Raw genomic sequence first — 19490 nt, 5'->3', positions numbered from 1 at the left:
ATTGACTATGTCTTTTAATCCAAAAATCCTGCAAGTTATGTCCATTTTCCAGAAGAAGAAACTGAGGATCAAAGAGAGTAAATAACTTGCAACCTGTAATTTGAACCAGGTCTGTCTGGCTCCAGACTTTGTGCTCTTTCTTGTAACATATGCATGTAGGCAACAGCAGAGTAATGTGAGTCAGCATAAAATGAATACAAAATTAACTATTATCAAGTGCTAAGACTCAAGGTAAACCTGAATTTCTGTAGGTGTTCCGTGCCAAGAAATTAACGTTTTTTCTAATTATTAGCTAAGATCTCAAGGAAGAAACAGCAGAAGTTAAAATGTTCCTTGCAGGATTGCTAGGATCAAATATTCCTTTTTTTTAATACTTATTTTATTTATTTGAAATGCAGAATTACATTGAGAGGTAGAGATATCTTCCATCCGTTGGTTTACTCCCCATATGGCTGCAGTGACCTGAGCTGAGCTGATCTGAAGCCAGGAGCCAGGAGCTTCTTCCAGGTCTCCCACACGGGTGCAGGGCCCAAGCACTTTGACCATTTTCCACTGCTTTGCTAGGCACATTAGCAGGGAGCTGGATCAGAAGTGGAGCAGCTGGGACTTGAACTGGCACCCGTATGGGATGCAGGTGCTGCAATCCAGGGCTTTAACCCACTGTGCCACAGTGCCAGTCCCTCAAATACTCTGTTTAATAGAGAGCTAGCCCATGCTTTTCACATAGAGTTATATTTTTAGGAAATCAAATGTCATTCTAGTTCCTATGGGCACTGGCCCCTGACGGTTCTCTGTCCATTTTATCTTGCCCACCACCACGTATGCTCTGTCAATGTTCTCTTTTTGTGACACCTATCAGGTACAACTCCACCACTGTGTGAACCAGCCCACTGACCGCCTTTGCTCCCTACTACAATTTCCACACACTCTATCTTTAATACCAGGAAGAAAACCAGAAAGAGTAGCTGGCACCTAAACTTCCAGGTCAAAGGACTCTCGCGTTGTTTGGCAGTCCTGCTGCTCCTTTAGCTCACTTGCTGCTGGATTCTTCAACAATTTGGTTCTCTCCTCTTTTCAAGACTTGAACTCTCAACAGATGGCTTTGATTCTGGAGTCATCTGAGAGGAACCCATTAAACACGAAACCAGGGCAGGCGTTCGGCCTGGAGGTTGAGACACCAACATCTCACATGGGAGTACCTGGGTTCAATTCCTGGCTCCGGTTCCTGACTCCCACTTTCCTGATAGTGTAGACCTTGGGAGGTAACAGGTGATGGCTAAAGTAACTGGGTTCCTGCCACCTTTTTAGGAAACCTGGATTGACTTCTGGCTCCGGTCTTCACTTGGCCCAAACACAGCTGCTGCAGGCATTTGGGAAGTGAACCAGTGGATAGGAGCTCTTCACATCTGTCTCTCAAGTAATTAAATAGAATACACTTTTAAAAAGCATAGAGGGACCGGCGCTGTGGCGCAGCGTGTTAATGCCCTGACCTGAAGCGCTGGCATCCCATATGGGTGCTGGTTCTAGTCCTGGCTGCTCCACTTCCTACCCAGCTCTCTGCTATGGCCTGGAAAAGCAGTAGAAGATGGCCCAAGTCCTTGGGCCCCTGCACCCACGTAGGAGACCTGGAAGAAGCTCCTGGCTCCTGGCTCCTGGCTTCGGATTGGTGCAGCTCTGGCCATTGTGGCCATCTGGGGAGTGAACCAGCGGATGGAAGACCTCTCTGTCTCTCTCTGTAACTCTGTCTTTAAAATAAATAAATAAATAAATAAATCTTTAAAAGAAAAACATACAGAGGTGGGCACTATGGTGCAGTAGGTTAAGCCACTGCTGGGACACCTGCATCCCACACTGGAGTGCCTGGGATTGAGTCCCATATCTGCTTCTGATCCAGTTGACTGCACACCCTGGGAGGCAGCAGATGATGGCTCAAGTATTTGTATCCACCAATGAGAGAGACTCTGATGGATTTCTGGCTCCTGATTCTGGCCTGGCCTACCTATAGCAGTTGAGGGCATATGAGGAGTGACATAACAATGGACAACCCCTCTTGTGATCACTGTATCTTTCAAATAAATAAGCATATAAATAAACTTATAAAAAGCAAACATACTCATACTCCCATGCTATCCATGCTCCTTCTGTTCCAGCCCAAGTGTGGTCCTTTTTGTCCCATCTCCTATGCTTTAGAACTCAGCTCTACAGCACTCAGATGAACCTTCCTCTCTTGTCCTCTCCCTATGAAGGATCCTTCCTACGAGTTTCCAAACATGTCTAAGTGTCCTCTGTTGTCAACAAACACAACCTCCCCCAATAGTTCTTTGTAAGATCAAGACTTCCCTCCATGTCTCTATACATAATGGCTACTTTCCAGTCTCCTTCTTCCCCCTCTTCTTAGCAACATCTGAGAGATTCTACTTCTTTTTTTTTCCTTTTTGACAGGCAGAGTGGACAGTGAGAGAGAGAGAGATAGAGAGAAAGGTCTTCTTTTGCCGTTGGTTCACCTCCCAAAGGCCTCTGCGGCCGGAGCACCACACTGATCTGAAGCCAGGAACCAGGTGCTTCTCCTGGTCTCCCATGCGGGTACAGGGCCCAAGGACTTGGACCATCCTCCACTGCACTCCTGGGCCACAGCAGAGAGCTGGACAGGAAGAGGAGCGACCAGGACAGAATCCGGTGCCCCAACCGGGACTAGAACCTGGTGTGCCGGTGCTGCAGGTGGAAGATCAGCCTATTGAGCTGCGGCACCGGCCAGATTCTACTTCCTGAATCTTTGTTCACTTTGGCTTTTGGGATATCCTATTCCACTGACTTTCCTTCCCTCTCTCCCCAGCCTTTGAATTTCCTTAGAGCTCAGCTGTAGACCCTCTTCTCATCTCTGTTTTATATTTCTCCATCTCACCCCCATCAACAGCTTCACATCCTGTCTACACTCCCAAGGTACATAAACTATTTCTAGACCAGATCTCCCCTCTGAGCACCAAGCCTGCATATTTAATTGCTCACTTGAATTCTCTCCTTGCATGTGTTGAGGCATGTTGGATTTAGCATGTCTAAAATTACATTCCTGCTCTTTCCCGACAGAATTGGCCTTTTCTTTGTGTCCTTTCTCAGTGAATGCTACCACCACCAACCCAGCTGCACAAGTTAAAAACCCACAAGTCATCTTCAACAGCTGCCTCTTCTTTGGCTCTCACATTCACTCCAAAATGAAGTCCTGTTGGTTTTGCCTCACAAGTACCTCTCAAATGCACCCGTCTCGACATTCCCTCCACCACTCTGATGCAAGGAGTGTACTCCAGAATCCCTTGTCTGGACCACTGCAGCCTCCCACTGTACTCCTGACATCCATTCCTGCCTTCCTATAATCTGAACTCCACATTGCGGCAAGAACAACTTTTTTCGTGTATTTAAAAAAAACACAAATATGATTATGTCAACACATTCTCTTGTTCCCTAGCTCTTACACAACACAGCACAACACAACACAACACAACACAACACCTCTTTAAGGCTTCTGGTTGCTCATAGGATAACATCAAAACACCAAACCTGCTGTACAGAGGCCTGCTTTTCGGGTTCACCTCACACCATGTTTCCCCTTACTCTGCATGGCAGCTACACTGCCATCTTTCACATGTCATGCTTCTTCCTGCTTCCCCTGCTGTTTCCTCTTCTGAACACCCTCACTTGGTTGTATGTCTTTTACTCATCTTTCACATCTCAACTCACACACTTCTTTTTAAAAAAAAAGATTTATTTCTTTAAAAGGCAGAGAGAGAGAGAGAGAGAGAGAGATGGATCTTTCCATCTGCTGGTTCACTCCACACATATTCACAACAACCAGAGCCAGAAGGCTGGAACCCTATCCAGGTCTCCTATTCAGGTGGCAGGGGCCCAAGTACTTGGGTCATCTGCTGCTTTCCCAGATGCATTAGAGGGGATCTTCATCAGAAGCAGAGCAGCCAGGACACAAACCCAGCACTCTAATATGGCATGCGGGTGTTGCAAGATGTGCGCCACAATACTGGTCCTCCCAACCCACACATTTCTTGCCTTAGAGAAGCCTTCCCTCTTATCACTGACTACATCTGTTACAGAACCACATACTTCTCTCAATAACTTGACCCAGTTTTAACTTAAAGTTATTCTACTACTGTCTATTTCTACTATAGGCTCTGTGTCTATAGCAGGGACTATGTCTTCTTTTGCTCTCCACCATATCCCCAGCTCCACAATCAGAGTCTGGCATAGTAAATACTCTGAATATTAGTTGAATGGATAAGTAGGCTAATAAAGTAGAAAGCATGGGCATGAATGAGCATTGAGTAATGAGTAATAAGAGAGTAAGAGCAGAGGTCCTAGGATGGAACTTAATGAACACGACATTTTAAGGGAAGGGCAGAGGAAGAGAAACTGCATGGGGGGAAGATACAAAGAAATGGCCACAGTGGCAGCATATGCCGAGGAGGCCAGGGTTTGAGAAAGCAGAGGGGTCATCAGCATCTTGGGCACCAGACATAGTAAGAACTAGAAAATGAAAATGGCTGAGGGGCCAGCGCTGTGGTGTAGCAGGTAAAGATGCCACCTGTAGAGCTGGCATCCCATATGGGTGCCGGTTCGAGTCCTAGTTGTTCCACTTCCGATCCAGCTCTCTGCTATGGCCTGAGAAAGCAGTAGAAGATGGCCCAAGTGCTTGGGCCCCTGCACCAATGTGGGAGACCCAGAAGAAGCTCCTGGCTTCAGATCGGTGCAGTTCCAGCCATTGCGGCCAACTGGGGAGTAAACCATCGGATGGAAGACCTCTCTCTCTGCCTCTCCTTCTCTCTCTGTGTAACTCTGACTTTCAAATAAATAAATAAATCTTAAAAAAAAAAAAAGAAAATGGTTGGAAGGGCAGAATGGAAGGTATGGACATAGGAGCCGGAGAGCTGACTTCGCTTTTATTAGGTTTGTTGGGCTTTCTATGACACATGAGCCTGTCAATGGTTTCTTCTTTCTAAAAAGTAGAGGTAGAGAGTTGATATAGAAAGATGGTTTTTGGATGAGAACTTTGGGAAACAAAAAGCAATACCAGTTAATGGAACAAGGTCCTGAGGATGATGGGAGGGATGGAGCTGAGAACTTGGAGACACTGCACACTCCCTTCTTGGAAGCTCCTTGAATGCACGAAGGTGCAGATAAGCTCATGGATGGGAGGATGTAAATTGTGTGAACTTGGTCTGTGCCAGAAAACATCCTCATTGCTAGAGAGAGGCCTACGGTAGAGATCAGTGCTGGTAATTTAAGGGTAGATTAAAAAGAAAAACAAAATGCTATTCTCACTGTCAAAAACCTTGGGGTGGAGGCAGGAGGCAATGATGTGACATGATTTGTAAATGCACATTCTGCCTTCTGTATTGACACTGGAAACAAGTGCTTCCACACAGCACATGTCTCCCTTGCAGGATCCTCCCTTTTATTTTCTAAAAGCTGTAAGCCAAACAGAGAAGAGACATTGTCTGTCTTGGTTCTCAAAATTATCTCTAGAGCTTAGGCTAGTTCCTGTAGGTGTGCAGTTTGCATTGATTGACTGAACGAAAGATGGTTTTTTAGGAGTAATTTCCTTGTCCTCCTGAACCGAACCACTCTTGCTCACTCAGCATTCTTTAGTGTGAACTCCATCTGTCAGCAGGATGTAGTAAACACTCAATGTACACTCACAGAATGAAAGACTGTCCCCAAGCTTCAGTGTTGTAAGCACTGCCAGCCTCATGTCATCCTCATTAGTGTTTTCTTTGACTTATGGGGAAAAGTCCCTACTGCTATTTATGAAGCAGGTATTTTTTCTCTCCACAGCTGGCACTGCAGAAGTATGGCTTCAGGTTTTAAGAACCTATACTGTACCTTTTCATATGATGAGCAGGTGTTTATGATGAGCAAAAAAGTACAAAGAGAAGAACAGCAGGCATTTTCCTTGGTGTAATCTTTGTTAACCTGGTACTAGTTTTAGAATTAGTGTGTGGGTCCAGCAGTCCTACCTACTCTGCTCAGATAATTACTAGAAGTTTTAAATTTGAATGAAGTCCAGATTATCAATTTCATTTTAATGATCATACATTTGGTACTGAATTAGTAAGTTTTTCATCACTATAATGAAATGGCTGAAGGCAGATAATTATGGAGCAGAGATTTACTTAGCTCACAGGTTTGGAGGCTGAAAGTCCAAACAGCATAGCAGGGCTTTGGTGAGTGCTCCAGAGCAGAGCAAATGCAGGAGAGTGATCACATCTTGAACCAACAAGTAGAAGGACAGGGAAGGGCAGCACTTGCTCCTTTTATAACAACCCTCTCATGATAACTACTGATGGATCACAAGAAAACAGCTTACACTCCCAATGATATCAGAACTTCCCACTTTAAAGGTTCTACTACCTTCCAATACTGCCACTCCAAGGACGTAGACCCTTTAGAAACATTCAAATCATATCCAAACCATAGCAGGTGTTATATAAAAAAAATTCATCACCATACCTAAGGTCATCCAGATTTTCTCCTTTGTCATGTCCTAGGACTTTTATAGTTTTTTTAAAAAAGATTTAAAGAGAGAGGAGAGAGCACATGTGCATGAAAGAGAAAGACAAAGAGTTAGTTCTTGGTTCATTCCTAAATGGCCTCAATGTTCATGGCTGGACCAGGCTGAACCCAAGAGCCAGGAGATTCATCTAGGTCTCCTATGTGCATGACAAGCACCCAAGGCCTTGGACAATATTTTGCTGCTTTCTCTGGTGCATTAGCAGGGAGCTGGATTGGAAGTGGAGCATCTGGGATTCAAACCAGTGCCAATATGGGATGCTGGTGTCACAGGCAATGGCTTAACTTCCTGTGCCACACTGCCAGCCCCAGTTTTATAGTTTCGCATTCTACATTTGGGTCTATGATCATTTTGAATTAGTTCTTGTAAAGGTTGTTGGATTTGTGTCTAGATTCATTTGCTTGCACATAGATCCTTGCTAGTGGTTCTGGCACCAATTATTGAAAAAACTATATTTGGTCTATTGTATTGCCTTTGCTGCTTTATCAAAGAACGGTTGATTATATTTATATGGGTCTAATTCTGGGTTCTCTGATCTTTTACATTGATCTGCTTGTTTCACCAATACCACACTATCTGGATTATTGTAGCTTTGTAGTAAGTCTTGGGCAGTGTCCTTTCTCTGTCTTTGTTCACCTTCAACATTGAGTTGGCTATTCTGAACATTTTGCCTCTCATATAAACCTCCAAACCAGTTTGCCAACATCCACAAAATAACTTAATGGGAATTCAATTGGAATTGTGTTGTTTCTATAGATTATGTTTGAAAAATTGGGCATTTTGACAATATTGAGTCTCCTATCCATGAACATGATATATTTCTCTATTTATTTAGTTCTTTGATATCTTTCATCAGACTTTGGTAGTTTTCCTCATACAGACCTTGCATATGTTTTGTTAGATTTATACTTACCTTTGACAGGCAGAGTTAGAGAGTGAGAGAGAAAGAGAGAGACAGAGAGAAAGGTCTTCCTTCCATTAGTTCACCCCCCAAATGGCCACTATGGCTGGCGCGCTGGGCCAATCCAAAGCCAGAAGCCAGGTGCTTCCTCCTGGTCTCCCATGCGGGTGCAGGGCCCAAGAACTTGGGCCATCCTCCACTGCCTTCCTGGGCCACAGCAGAAAGCTGGACTGGAAGAGGAGCAACCGGGACAGAATCCAGCACCCCAACTAGGACTAGAACCTGGGGTACCGGTGCCACAGGCGGAGGATTAGCCAAGTGAGCTGTGGCGCCGGCCTAGATTTATACTTAAGTACAAATGTTCCACAACTTAAAATGGTTTAAAATTTTTCAACTTTACAATGATACAAAAGTGTTCCTATACAAGATTCTGGTTTTTGTTTTCAATACATTATCCAATAAATTCTATAATATATTCAACTTTTTTAAAAATAAAATGGCTTTGTGCTATATGATTTTGCACAACCATAGGCTAATATTAGTTTTCTGAACATGTTTATAGTAGGTGAGGCTAAGTTATGATGTTCAGTAGGTTAGATGTATCAAATTCAATTTCATCTTATAATACTTTTAATTTATTATGGTTCATTGGAATGCAACAACATTGTAAGTTAAGCAACATCTGTATTTCATTTTAGGGTTTTATTATAGATATTTTTAAGTAAAAATTCCATTAGTTCATTGCTAATATACAGAAAAACAACTCACTTATAGAGAAACTTTGTGTTCTGTAAACTTCCCATTAATATTCATTCTAGAGTTTTTGTTGTTGTTGATTCTGTCTACATAGATGATCATGTTCTCTTTTTCTTGTTTTGTTTTTGCTTCTCAACAATATATTTTGTTTGTATATATTCTTTGTGAAGTTAAGAAGTTCCTCCTCTAGTCTTGCTGCATTTTAAATCGTGAATGGGTGTTAGATTCTGTGAAAACTTTTTTGATGATTTATTTATTTGAATGACAAAGGTGTGGAGGAAGAGAGAGAGCAAGAGTGAGAGAGAGAGAGAGATTGAGATCCTTCATCTTTTTGTTCACTCTCCAAGTGTCTGCAACAGCTGGGGATTGAGCCAGGCTGAACCCAGGAGCCAGGAACTCCATGAGGTTTCCCACATGATTGGCAGGAACTCAAGTGCTTGGGCTATCATCTGCTGCCTCCCAACTGTATTATCAGGATGCTGGATTAGAAGTGGAGGAGTTGGGACTTGAACCAGTACTCTGATGTGGGATGCAGGCATTCCAAGTAGCAGCCTAACCTGCTGTGCTACAACACCCACCCCTTGGGTATTGGATTTTGTTAAATTTCTGTGTGCACCTATTGATATGATCATGTGAGTTTTCTTACTTAGCTTGTTGCACTAATTTATTTTTTTTGAATGTTGAATCAGCCTTTCTTACCTGGGATAGATTCTCTTAGTTGTGGTGTATAATTCCTTCTGTACATTGTTGGATTTTTTTTGCTAATACGTTTTGAGTATTTTTGCATGTATGTTCAAAGAGATATTAGCCTTTAGTTTTCTTTTCTTATATTCTCTTTAGTTTTGATATAGCTAGAATGGTTTCATAGAATGAGCTAGGAAATATTCCCTCTGCTTCTAGTTTCTGGAAGAGTGCACTGTAGAGAATTAGCACAATTTCTTCCTTACATGTTTGGTAAAATTCACCAGTGAAAGCATTTGGGCCTAGTGCTTTCTGTTTTAGAAGATTATTTACTATTGACTAATGATACTTTAATAGAGATGGGACTAATCAGATCATCTACTTACTGCTGAGTGAGTTTTCACTGTTTTTCAGGGAATCAGTTCATTCTATCTAGTTATCAAATCTGTGGACTTACCGTTACCTGTACTCCATTACTACACTTTCAATGTCCGTGAGATCTGTACTCATGCTTCCTCTTCCATTTCTTTTTTTTAATTTTTATTTAGTAAATATAAATTTCCAAAGTACAGTTTATGGATTACAGTGGCTCCCCCCCCCCATAACTTCCCTCCCACCCGCACCCCTTCCATCTCCCGCTCCCTCTCCCATTCCACTCACATCAAGATTCATTTTCAATTATCTTTATATACAGAAGATCGATTTAGTATATATTAAGTAAAGATTTCATCAGTTTGCACCCACACAGAATATAAAGTGTAAAATACTGTTTGAGTACTAGTTATAGCACTAATTCACATTGGACAACACATTAAGGACAGAGATCCCACATGAAGAGTAAGTACATAGTGACTCCTGTTGTTGATTTAACAAGTTGACACTCTTGTTTATGGCATCAGTAATCTCCCTAGGCTCTAGTCATGAGTTTCTAAGGCTATGGAAGCCTTTTGAGTTCGCTGACTTTGATCTTATTTAGACAAACCAGTAATTTTCCCCTTAGCCTTGCTAAGGGATTAGTGATCTTATCAATGTTGTCAAATACAACTTTCGGTTTTGCTAATTTTCTGCATTGTCTTCCTGTTTTTAATTTCAACTCTGATTTTTAAAAATGCCTTTCTTTTGTTTACTTTGGATTTAATTTGCTCTTTCTCTAGTTTCCTAAGGTTGAATCTTATATTATTAATTTTAGATTTCCTTTTCTAATATGTACATTCAGTGCATATAGGTCTCCCACATGGGTGGCAGGAATCCAGTTACTTGAGTCATCACCATTGTCTCCCAGAACCTTCATTAGCAAGAGGCTGGAGCCAGGTATCAAACCCAGATTCTGGATATTGAATGCAATGTCTTAACCACTAGGCTAACTGATTACTCCCTGCCTTTCATAGTTTTAATTGAGCATTTTATACTCTTCCATTTTCTTTCCTTTCTCAGCACATCAACTATCCTTCTTTTCTTACATTTTTTTGGTGGAGCAGCTGGGACTCAAACTGGTGCCCATATGGGATGCCTGTGCTGCAGGCCAGGGCTTTACTCTGTTCTGCCAGGGGCTGGCCCTGCAACTCGGTTCTTTACAGAAATAGTTTAGTGACCCAACTCAGCAAAGGTCAAGAAAGAGAACTAAAAGATGTTAAGTGCAACTGGCTGTAGATTACTGGTGATCTTGCTAACAGTATATTGGGGTGGTAAAAGTAGAAAGTAGATCCTGGTGCCAAGAAGATCAAAGATTTATTTCTGGTTCTATAACTTGCAAGCTCTGTGGTCTTGGGAAGTCACTCAACTTCTTGAGTCTCTATTTCCTCAGCTGTGAATGGGGACTAACAGAGCTACCTTCCTCAGCTATTGTAGTGATATGCTCATCCAGTAGAAAACAAAGTATCTGATTGATAGCAGGTGCTCTTTATGAATGCAAGCTCTTGTTTCATTTACTCTGTTGCCACCAAAATTGCCATTCCTTTATAAGTAATGCTTTTTCACCATCAATATTTTATCTTCCATGTTTTAATGTTTTATAGGTTGAGTCTGCTCAAATCTCACCTTTTTGGTGAGATTTCATAAGATTTACCCTGAATACCATAATCTGTGTTCTCTGCATTGGTAATCCCGTTTATCCTGGTCTACTTTTCCTTTCCTCACAGAGCTTCTCACCTCTGACAATCTAGAGAATTTACTCGTTTATTTACTTATTTTATTACTATGTTTATTCCACTAGACTGTCATCTTACACACTTACATACCCCAAGTGCCTACATTGAACCTGGAGCACAGCAAGTGCTCAATAATTCAATGTTGAATGACTAAATGGAAAAAGACTGACTGTGTTTCTTCAACCTGGGGACTTGTATTTTTTCATCTCTGTAAAATTTCCAACTTTTTTTGTGCTGAGAATGACTTTCTTTCTTTTTCCTTTCTGCTTCTTTTCCATTTTTTTCCTGCACTTGCTTTATACTTTCTCATCTTCCTTTTATTTCTTTGAATATTTTTTTAAGTTCTTTTTTTTTTTTTTTTTGACAGGCAGATTTAGACAGTGAGAGAGAGAGAGAGAGAAAGGTCTTCCTTTCCATTGGTTCACCCCCCAAATGGTCGCTACAGCTGGCGCTGTGCCAATCCAAAGCCAGGAGCCAGGTGCAGGGCCCAAGGACTCAGGCCATCCTCTACTGCACTCCCGGGCCACAGCAGAGAGCTGGCCTGGAAGAGGAGCAACCGGGACAGGAAGAGGAGAAACCGGCGTCCCAACCAGGACTAGAACCCAGAGTGCTGGCACCGCAGGCGAAGGATTAGCCAAGTGAGCCATGGTGCTGGCTTCTTTGAGTATTTTAATGTAATTATTTCTAGTTCTTGGGGGAGAGGGAGTGAAGCCTCTTATTTGCTTCACCAGTTGGTTTTCTGGTTACATTTTGTGCAGTCTGTAATGTTAGATTGTGAGTGGTTGTTTGGTATTTGTCTCTTCTGGGACCTCAGGAGTCAGTAACTGAATATGTTCCAAATCTGTCTCTCTTGAATGGCTGTGGAGGCTAGGATGCCAGGCAGTACAGTGTGGGTGCTGGGACTGTGCCTTAAGTTTAGCCCCTACCGTGAAACTACTTGTGTAATCATTGGCAAATTACTCTTTCAGTCTTACTTTTCTTGTCTGTTAAGTAGAGATAATCATTCCTACTTGCCAGAGACTTTGTGTAGAATTAATGAGATCAACATAAGGAACTTAGAACAGTGTTTTTCATGTAAGTACTTAATAAATAATAAAATTACTATAAATCATGTGGTAGCTAATATGACACTTGTCAAATCTTCACCTTTGTGATTTGAGGAAGATACCTCATGTTTGTGAAAACAGCTTCTGAGTGTGCATATGAAATGGGCAGTCACCATTGCACACAGATATGGGCCAGCCCTATGTGCTGTATTTGTGACACATATTAGTTGCAGATGGGAGCAACAGCTGGCATAAGAACATGTTCACTTGGCTTTCTGCCAATGCTGGAGAGCACTGAGGAGAGGGAGAAGTGAATTTCAAACATTATCATTTTTTAAAAAATAAAGTCTCATTAGGGAGTTGAGTCATTTGCCAACTATTTTGGATTATTAAATGTTGCATAGGGAGAGCTCTTCTGCTGAGAGAAGAATGACCTAGATAAATTTCTTCAGTTTTATTCAAAGAGGAAATATATTTAACTCCTCAAATATGGTCTCCTTGGCCATCATTACCTGTCAAAGGTTGGAACTTGAATAATATAGTACTGACCCAGTAGCTCTTGTTCAGTGAATGCTATTAGTCTATTAGCAAGAAGAGACAGAGACACAGGCAAATTCTTGGGCATGAGAATCTCATTCCTATATGTTGTTATTTTTCTACCACAAACTTTTCATTAATGAACCACTGATTTGGATCTGTGGATAAGTAAAGGTTAAGGAGCCAATGCTAGTGAAAGAGAGTTATGAACTACCGTGATTTATCATGGAACAGGTTATCAGTTATCTATAAGGATTTCACAAAATGAAGATCATAATTCTAATTTTCATAATGCATTTACAAAAGCTAAAATTAGAAACATGCAATTACAGAAACAATTTTTTTAATTACCTGATCTTCATAATCAGATCCTGTACCAATGAACTCTCCAGAGTCCAGCATCATTGTAGGATCAAGGTCAACTGACCCTAAGGTAAGGAAAGAAAAGATCAGCTGGTGGATACTGTCTATGAATGCTTCTAAAGCACACTATCTCCCATAAAGTATCCATATTGTCCCATGGTTACATTAAAATCATAACACTACTAGAGTTTTCCACTCTGCCAAGCTCTATATCTGGAGACACAAGATGAAGTTATTCTGGATACTGACTCTGCCTTTTAGAAGGAGACATATTGTAGGGAGGACTAATTTGTCAACAGCAAGGTTAAGAAACCAAAGGAGCAAGCTGCTGATTCTGACTAGTGGTGGAGGGGATAGTGCAGTTGGGATTCTCCATAAGGAACTAATCTATGAACCTGAATTTTGAAGGTGAATAGGGGTTGTTGACAGGAGAAACAATTTCAAAGTGTGCAAGAGTAACTGATGTAGAAGGAACACAGGGAGCAAAGGACAGAGAGGGAGAAGAGCAAGGGGTTTCCAGGAATCAGAAGGGCTGGATTTTTCTCACTCCACGAAAGCTTGGGAAATTTTTCTTATAGCCTTTGGTTTACACTAGTCCCTGAAGGTAAGAAAAATCAGGTTAACTAAATGTATTAATGGGGAGAATGTTTCCCTTCTAGAATACAGGTTACACTAAACTGCTTACCCATTAATCTCCAAGGTTCAAGCTTACAGTGATAATTTTCACACTGGGGCTTCTGGAGCACAGTTCAGTCACATCTTAATTTAATAAGTCTTTCTTGCTAGGAAATATATATCACCTCACTAGGCATAAAGACAGAACCCAGTGCTGCCCACAGAAGATTCTGTATCCTATGAGACAACAAACCACCTCAGGTTTCATTGTAAAATTGGCCTTGACAGCCAATTCTTGGTCAGAATATACAATGAGTAATGTTTAATGAAGATGGATTTTTTAACTATCAAGCATCTCACACACTTCTCAGCTATAGACATGCCCAGAAGATGTTCTTTCATACTTTCTTCCAAAACAAGAATCAAAGTATGTCCTCACACACTCTCATCTCTCCCCCTATTTTCTGTTATCATTATCTCTGCTGTCTATTATATGGACTAAGCCATTTGACTATGTACTAAATAGCAACGCCATTAGTTATTGTGTTTATATCTTCAATTTTTCAAAAAAAGGACGACAAAGTTTTTCAAAATGAAGACACCTGAACCATCAAATATTTTAGAGATGTAACTATTGTAGACCTGCCTTGTGTAGTTGCTTAGGTGTGTTCAGAACAACTCTGGGTGATGCCAATCTCACTGTCAGAGCAGCCTGACCAATTCCATTGTTAATATGGTGGTTGCCAGATGGGCTTGGGAAGATCACATACCATGCCACCAGCAGAGGGAGATGAGAGGGGTGATGTGGGAAACTTCATACATATAGTAGATATATACTCAGATAAGCTCAGATAATGATTGAATAGCTTTCATTTTCTTCCACCATTGGTTGCTTGGTTTGCTGAAAATGGGATATCTGGTAATAGTTCAAGGTTTGATATATAAAATAAGGAGGCAAATATAGATATAAATAGATATTTAAGCAGTATTATATTTCATTTTTGGTTATAAGAATTATTTTCTTGATGTCATTATGGATGGCTTATTTCCCTTGTTTTGCTCTGGGTCTCTACTGGGCAGGCACAGGAGGTGTAATGGGATGGTCATGCAGATGACATGAATACAGGGAGCCCAGTGTGGTCACAGTGGCTGTGACTTCCAACCTCTTCCCTATTTCTTTCTGCTATACCTCTGTGATTCTCTTCCAAAGAGTCAGTATTGTTTATGTACCTGCCCCTCAGTTTCTCCCTTCCTGATGAGTTTACTATGGCTCCTGGCCTCTGCCTTGTGCTGTGCAGCTGATGTCCTGGAAAAGTGATGCCATAGCATGTCAAAGAAGAGACAGGAAGTAGGACAGAGACAGAGACAGAGATAGAGACACATGGAGAGAGATCACTCACACACACACACACACCAGCCCACCTTGGTATGTTTCAAATGAACAATTTTGTAAGGTATCTTAGGATGAAATACTTGACTGTCTTAAAGCCCAGTTTGAAAGTTACTTTGCTGCTGTGGCCCAGGAGGGCAGTGGAGGATGGCCCAAGTGCTTGGGCCCTTGCACCCACAAGGGAGACCAGGAAGAAGCACCTGGCTCCTGGCTTCAGATCGGCACAGCACCGACTGCAGCGGCCATTTGGGGAGTGCACCAACGGAAGGAAGACCTTTCTCTCTCTCTCTCTCTCACTGTCTATAACTCTATCTGTCAAATAAATTTTTAAAAAGTTACTTTGCATTTGCATTGTCCGGAAATGAAAATGTCAGATGTAAAATACATATTTTTTCCATTACAAGATCATAAAGATTTTCAAACCAGTATTTCATGGAGTCCCACCCATTTATTTTAGAAAAGAGGAAAACAAGATGTGAAGAGGTTAAATAACTTGGCCAAGAGCATGTGAAAGTGCATGAGATCAAAGAGAGAACCCGAGGCTCTCCTTTCTCCTTCTAACACACCCTGCTGAGTCCAAATTCTAGGCAGGAGCAACTCAAACAGCTTTATAAATATTATTTTTTACTATAAATATTATTTACACAAGGAGCTAGATGAGTATGCTGTCTATTTTACATTCTGAGAAAATGAGCAACAGTGAATGGCTAATGATGTGGCAGATTCCTAGTGTGGCTGTGGAAATGGAAGAATAGGAAGTAGAATTAAGGAGTCAAGTTCAAGCCTGTGATAGTCAATGCTCCTTTCTAGGTGGTTCCTATACACAGCATCATTAAAAGTAACACTGAATTTCTTTAGTTTTTATTGCTTCCATAATATCAATATCACTGCCACCACCTCCAGGAAATGGTGACAGGTACCTGGATTCACCTCGGCTGTATACAGAAATTCAAGTGGAAGAAGCAATGTGATCTGAACACAAATCCTTATTAAACATCTAGGTTCCTTTAGTCCCTGTGTCTTATTTTATTTAATTAGAAACTGTCCTTCCAGTTGTTTTAAAAAAGTACCATGTGAAGGGCTCTTAAATGGCCCAGTTAAGCAATATTGTACATTAATATCTGAAGCTAGAGCAAAATTATTAGAAAACTAGCTTCAGTTACTGTAGAATGAAAAGAATCTTTCTTTTAAAAAATCATGCTCATAAGGAAGAAGAGATTGGATTTCCTAATAAAATGCTTTCAATAGAAATTGTATCATTAAGGCAATGAATTTCTTGAAATATTGTTGCTCTTGGCAACAGTAGTATTAATATATCCTAGGATTCAGTAGACAAAAGACAGCACTATCAGCTCAGATAATGATTGAATAGCTTTCGTTTTCTTATGACATTGGTTGCTTGGTTTGCTGAAAATAGGGACCTGTAATAATAGTCCAAGGTTTGATACACAAAATCGGGACGTAAATATCGACATCTGTACAAATTTTTTGCCTGTTTTCATGGGACGAGTTAACACACAAAACAACTGCAGTGATCTTGTTACACCACAAAGACAACAAAATTAGGACATTCTGCAAAAGTGGCAGTATGGTTTTCATCTTCCCCTATTTTGAATTTCTTGATTTCTTTTCAGACTTAAAAATATCCTTTCCATAGATAACAGAGAAAGGCATGAGCTGAAACACGGAACCCTGCAGGGAGCACTCAGTGTCACTGGTTTCAGATCCAGAACGTCCTTCGGAAACATTGCCAGGCTGCCTCCTGAGAGTGGCCTGAGGATGACACAAGCTGGCTTTGGGGGTCCCAGAGACTAAACGTTCTGCATTATGGGACGGCATTCCAGACTTTTCCTCCCAGTGGATCTTTCTGAAGTGTTAGGAAGATCCTGCTCCCACTCTCCACACCAAATAAAGGGACGCTCTTGGAACTGCAGGCTTCCTGAGTGGGGAAGGGCATCTTGAATAAAGCTCGACACCTTTCCTGCCTCTTGCAGGGGAGGTAGTTTCTCCCTTGTCCTCATCGTCCACTAACCCCTAAGGTGCTCTGAGAGGGCAGGGTAGTGTTTCCTCCCTGAATCTCAGAACGAAATGCAAAGATACGCATTCAATACCTAATGCTGCATGACAGAACATGAATAAAAGGACATTTCCATTTTTCCCTTTGCAGTTTTTGCTGTCATTCATTTTCTCTCCAAACACTGCCAACTTCTATTAAGTGCCTGCCTTGCATCAGGCACTGAGAATCCAGCCCTAATTCCAACAGGCATGGAATGTGTTAACAGTTGGCAGCAGAATTCCTTGGAGGGAGAGCACTCTATTCATTTGGGAAACTTTTCTCACAGTATCTGGAACCAGAAAGTGAGCTCCTCTAAGGATCTGGCTGATGATGGGCTGTTCAGGGTGAGCAGGGGAAGGGAGGATTTTCCAGCTACTCCAGGAGGGGGGCTGTGAGAGGGACGAAGAGAGAAAGGGAGGAGAGAGGAGATCTAGGAAAAGGAAGGAAGACTGTACTGTTTCTCCCCATGAGCCCTCGATTCCTCCAAAAAAGATAGTAACTCACAGACTTGGAGCCTTCTCCATGGGACAGCTACATGGCTTACATGCACAAATCCTTTATTTGAGGCAGGTGCTATTATTGTCCCCTCTTTATAGATAAGGAAAGGGAGACCCAGAGAGAGACTGAGTGTTGTAGCCAGAAGGTTCTGTTGTTAAGTATTGATGGAGGGCTCTGTTGAGGATGAGGCACTGCAGATGGAGCCCAAAGGTGCTCAGGGAGTCTATGAGAAAAGGCTTGGAGGAAAGCGAGTACCCACTGTGCTCTGGAAGCAAAGAAGACTTGACGTGCCTGCTGGTCTCATCCTGAGATGAGGCCCAGGGGAGGTGGCTAAGGGAAAAGAAAGGCCTCTGTGTCATGTGCTGTGAGGTTCATCCTGGGAATGCAGGAAGCAAACACAGTCTGTCCTCTTGAAGTCTTGTCCTTTACGGGAAAGAGATCTCCCATATTCATCTACCTGACTATGGGATCAAAACTGTGACAAGCACCATGAAGGAACTAAAGGATCCAATGCAGTGGCCTCGTCCAGTCTGAGATGGGATCTGAGAAAGCCTCTGTGAGGCAATCTCATTTACACTGCGGCACAAAGAGCTTGTGGCCAGTGAAGGACGGTGCTGTGGAGTTGGGAGACAAGAGGCTGACAAATGGAAACAGGTGTTCTAAGAACCTGGAAGAGCAGGTGCCAACCGCAAGAGGCAGGAAGGTACTTGGGGCATTTCAGGAACCAGAAGTAGGTGGTGTGGGTGATGCTGGGAGCGGGAGAGGACCAGAGTGGCCGAGGACTTGGGGTTTTCTGCGGGGGTGAGGACGCTGGCGCTTTGCCTTCAGGACAGCCAGGGAAGATTTTGTGTTTTTTTTTGTTTGGCACCAGAGAGGCAGGAAGCTGCGTTCTTTAAGGATCTCCATGGCAGCAACAGGATTCACGACAGACAGGAGAGGCCGGGGATGGGAGGTGACAAGGCCTCTGAGAAGTGCAGCGAGAACAGAGGAGGTCTGGATTCCCAGCGTGCGCCTGAGGAACGATGGATATGGGGCAACAGGGCCAGAACACTGCTTCCTGGTTCTCCGGGAAAGATCAAAGCCATTCTCACAATGGAGAGGTGGGTGCTGGGGGCAACTGAGATTCTACAAAGAGAGTGAGAAGGTTCAGAGGGAAGGGAGGGACAGAAGGGCAGAAGCTGGAGGCTGTAATTCACAGAGCAGAGGCCACTGACCTGCTTGTTTCTTGGGTGAGTCACTGATATTTACAAGCCAGGCAATTTCACCTACAAAGGCAGGAATATGTTTTCTTTCTGGGGAGCGGGAGGGCCCAGCAACACCCGCGGGCTTCTTAAAGGCAGTAGCTGCCTGGAGCTGTGTAGTGGCTGCCTGCTGTATGAGAGGCATAGCATTCATTTCTAGGTTATTGTAGGCCCTTCACTCACGAGGGCTGTGAGATAGAACAGGCTTGTTTCAAGGTGAGGGCAGGGCCCGGCTTTCAGGGATCTGGGAAGTGGAAAGGAGCCAACAGAAGCTGAAGATTTAAATAGATTCCTCTGTTCATTTGCTCAGCAGTGTAGGAAGGAAAAAGTAGACACCCACACAACACTCCTGTGACTAGCCCAGAGCACAAGGCCAAGGACTTGAAGAGAATAAGGACATGGCTCCTGCCTCTAGGTGTTTATCAGCACAACTGTATCACTGTAGGACAGGCATCCAGAGAAATGCCATCAGTGAGCCACCACGTGCCAGGGGTTGAACAGAAAGGGGAGCTTAACTCAGCCCCTCTACTCAGCAAATTCAAGGTACATAGCACTTGGCCATAAGTGGTTAGAGGTTTTTTTTTTTTTTTTTTTTTTTTTTTTTTTTTTTTTTTTTTTTTTTAACAGCATGCTTTAAATAAAATATTAAGAAGCATGGGAATTATGCAGTCTTGTTTACATAGTC

The 19490-nt window shown here is 42.3% G+C and overlaps 1 protein-coding gene across 3 annotated transcripts in view; it reads right to left on the bottom strand.

The window, feature by feature from the left end:
* Window positions 1-19490, bottom strand: part of AK5 (adenylate kinase 5) — a 289702-nt gene that overhangs the window by 107390 nt on the left and 162822 nt on the right. For all 3 annotated transcript variants that reach the window (XM_062191569.1, XM_062191568.1, XM_062191570.1), the window contains exon 8: window positions 12994-13070. In XM_062191569.1, the coding sequence (XP_062047553.1) occupies window positions 12994-13070 (77 nt within the window). The remainder of the gene's footprint in view (window positions 1-12993; window positions 13071-19490) is intronic.

The sequence above is a fragment of the Lepus europaeus genome, chromosome 5 (genome assembly GCF_033115175.1).
Source record: "Lepus europaeus isolate LE1 chromosome 5, mLepTim1.pri, whole genome shotgun sequence".
In the NCBI taxonomy this organism is placed as follows: domain Eukaryota; kingdom Metazoa; phylum Chordata; class Mammalia; order Lagomorpha; family Leporidae; genus Lepus; species Lepus europaeus.
Note: the sequence above shows the minus strand (reverse complement) of the source record. Positions and strands in the feature narration are given on the sequence as shown.